Source organism: Pinus tabuliformis, chromosome 1_1 (assembly GCF_031772625.1).
Source record: "Pinus tabuliformis cultivar Carrire ecotype Pingquan chromosome 1_1, CPIR1, whole genome shotgun sequence".
Classification (NCBI taxonomy): Eukaryota; Viridiplantae; Streptophyta; class Pinopsida; order Pinales; family Pinaceae; genus Pinus; species Pinus tabuliformis.
The window spans coordinates 268,154,551-268,156,766 of NC_142297.1; the positions used below are offsets into that span (position 1 = coordinate 268,154,551).

At 36.3% G+C, this 2,216-nt stretch overlaps 1 protein-coding gene across 1 annotated transcript; it reads right to left on the minus strand.

Annotated features, from left to right (window-relative positions):
- Positions 1 to 410: 410 nt before the first annotated feature.
- On the minus strand, positions 411 to 1,573 carry LOC149212576 (uncharacterized). The gene is made up of 2 exons (XM_089390624.1): positions 1,131 to 1,573; positions 411 to 808 (listed from the first exon to the last, which is right to left on the minus strand). The coding sequence occupies exons 1-2, from the start codon at positions 1,193 to 1,195 to the stop codon at positions 571 to 573; spliced, it is 303 nt and encodes a 100-aa protein (XP_089246750.1). The 5' UTR covers positions 1,196 to 1,573; the 3' UTR covers positions 411 to 570.
- Between the last annotated feature and the right edge of the window lie 643 nt (positions 1,574 to 2,216).

The window sequence follows — 2,216 nt, forward strand, 5'->3', positions numbered from 1 at the left end:
AACTTATTATATAAATCAATTATTTATTATTTATAAGTATATTCTAATCCTATAATGATTTTTTAATTAAATTATGATTGGGACTCTCTTGATTTTTTTATTTTTTAAGCTTTTTATTAAGAGTGGAATTTAAAAATGGAACAAATCGTTGTGCAGAGAGCCTCATTACCCGTTGTCTTGACATTTTCGATTATGACATGTAACATCCATTTGTTAAATTTTTGAATATATTTAACGGACAAATTTACAACCTGTATTCCATCGGTGCTCGTGAGATTGAAATCCACATCAAAATCGAGGACCGTGAAAGCTAATAGTATTAAAATCTCATGTCAACGCAAATATTGTATCACAGTTTCACTAAAGTCCTCTGTATCGACTCGACTTCAAATATAAAAACAAAGACAAAATAGGGTTTTCAAAGATTTAATACTCATTTCAAAGAAACTCGCAAGGAAAAATGGAAGTTACATAACTTGAAGTTTTCTTTTCAAAACAAGGATTTGCAGTTGCAGAACAGATCCATTATTCTATGCCATATTTTCTCGGATTGTATGTTATCTTCTGCTTTCAGGAGGAGAGGACCTTCGCTCGGAGTTCCGCAATGTCGACATCGCCGAAGTGATCCTCCGGAATCCAGGCCCCGGTGGCGGGATCTCTCATCCAGAAACCCTTCTTTTTTCCTTGCGCCTCTTCTTTTTCGCCTGCTGCTTTACATTGTTGAGGCGACGCCACCTCCGTTATCACGCCATCGCTGCCCAACAAAGTCGCCGCTCTGCCCACCGATGTTGCGTAACTCCTCTGTTCCCTGCATAAAGAAATATAGAAACGAAAATCTTAATAACTCCTCTATTTCGTCCTTAAAAGAAGAGAAATAAACGAAAATCTGAATAACTCTGTTCCCTGCATAAAAGAAACGAAGAAACGAAAATCTTAATAACTCTTTAGTGTTCCTTGCATAAAAGAAGATAAGGAAACGAAAATCTTAATAACTCTTTAGTGTTCCCTGCATAAAAGAAGATAAAGAAACTAAAATCTCAATAACTCTTTAGTGTCTTAAGACGGTATGCAGAACGTGAAGGCATTGGCCATCCGTATCTGATGTTGATGGAAGGCGATGAGATTCGAACCTGCAGAAAGCCCCAATTGCGGCAACCGCAGCTGCTATTGTGAACACAGGCGTATTCACTGCCATTTTTTTGACTTCTTTATCTGCTGATTTGCCACAAATTTGTATGAATCGCCGAAACAGAGATTGATACTCCCTTCAGTTGACACCGAATTCTGAGTACAGTGTGAAAATTGCAGAGATTCGGACAGAAATTCCCGATTTCAAAAGCATTCAGACGATATTCACTGATAAATCAGGGAGGAAGTGGAGGGCAGTAAATAGGAGAGAAAGGCGCGAGTCAGTATTTAGGCGGGTTTCCAAATTCAAAATGAGTGATGTATGGATGGTATGCGGGCGATGGTATGACATGGGACGGCGGGTTTCCAAATTCAAAATGAGTGATGTATGGATGGTATGCGGGTGGATGAATGCGAATGTGAATACATACGGAATCGGAATTCGTTCGCCAGAGAAATGATGCACACCGCTCACTGCCAAAGCCGATGTTCAGAACCCGCTTCCCAACACTGTACTTAAGGGTACCTCCATAGCATTAATTTTGCTATGGAGGTGGAAATAGGAATTGCCCATTTAGATTACTATAGTCCACTGCCCCGCGGCAAGGACCAATAAAGCAATTGTGTAACTGCTAATATGACATTGTAAAATAACATATTTCAATGAATTACTTTGTTTAGGTTTTATATTTTGTACTATGCTATTTAGTAACATAATTTATTATGTTTTGATGGTAATGTGTAACTAGTTTATTATGCCATGTTACATTTGTTTTCATGCATACTCATTTCGTACATTGTTTTATTGATTTAATAAATTTTCAAGTTCTATAACAATTCAAACAATATTACAATTTGGTTACATGGGATAGTTAATGAATTATTTTTTAGTGACATCGTTATTAATTAAAGAGTCTATAATGATAGTTTTCTTTATTTACATTGTTGACTAATCCAGTAATGATATAGCTCTTATTTTTTTCATTTTCTTTTTTTTGCTAATGCAAAAGTCAAACTTTCTATTTCATTAATAAAGTACAAAATTTACATTTATCCACAAGGAATTGTGGACCAAGGAAGAGACCCAC

Coding starts and splice junctions, on each gene's coding strand:
- LOC149212576 (XM_089390624.1), bottom strand. CDS start 1,195: ATGGCAGTGAATACGCCTGTGTTCACAATAGCAGCTGCGGTTGCCGCA. Junction 809..1,130: donor GCAATTGGGGCTTTCTGCAG/GTTCGAATCTCA, acceptor TTCTTTATGCAG/GGAACAGAGGAGTTACGCAA.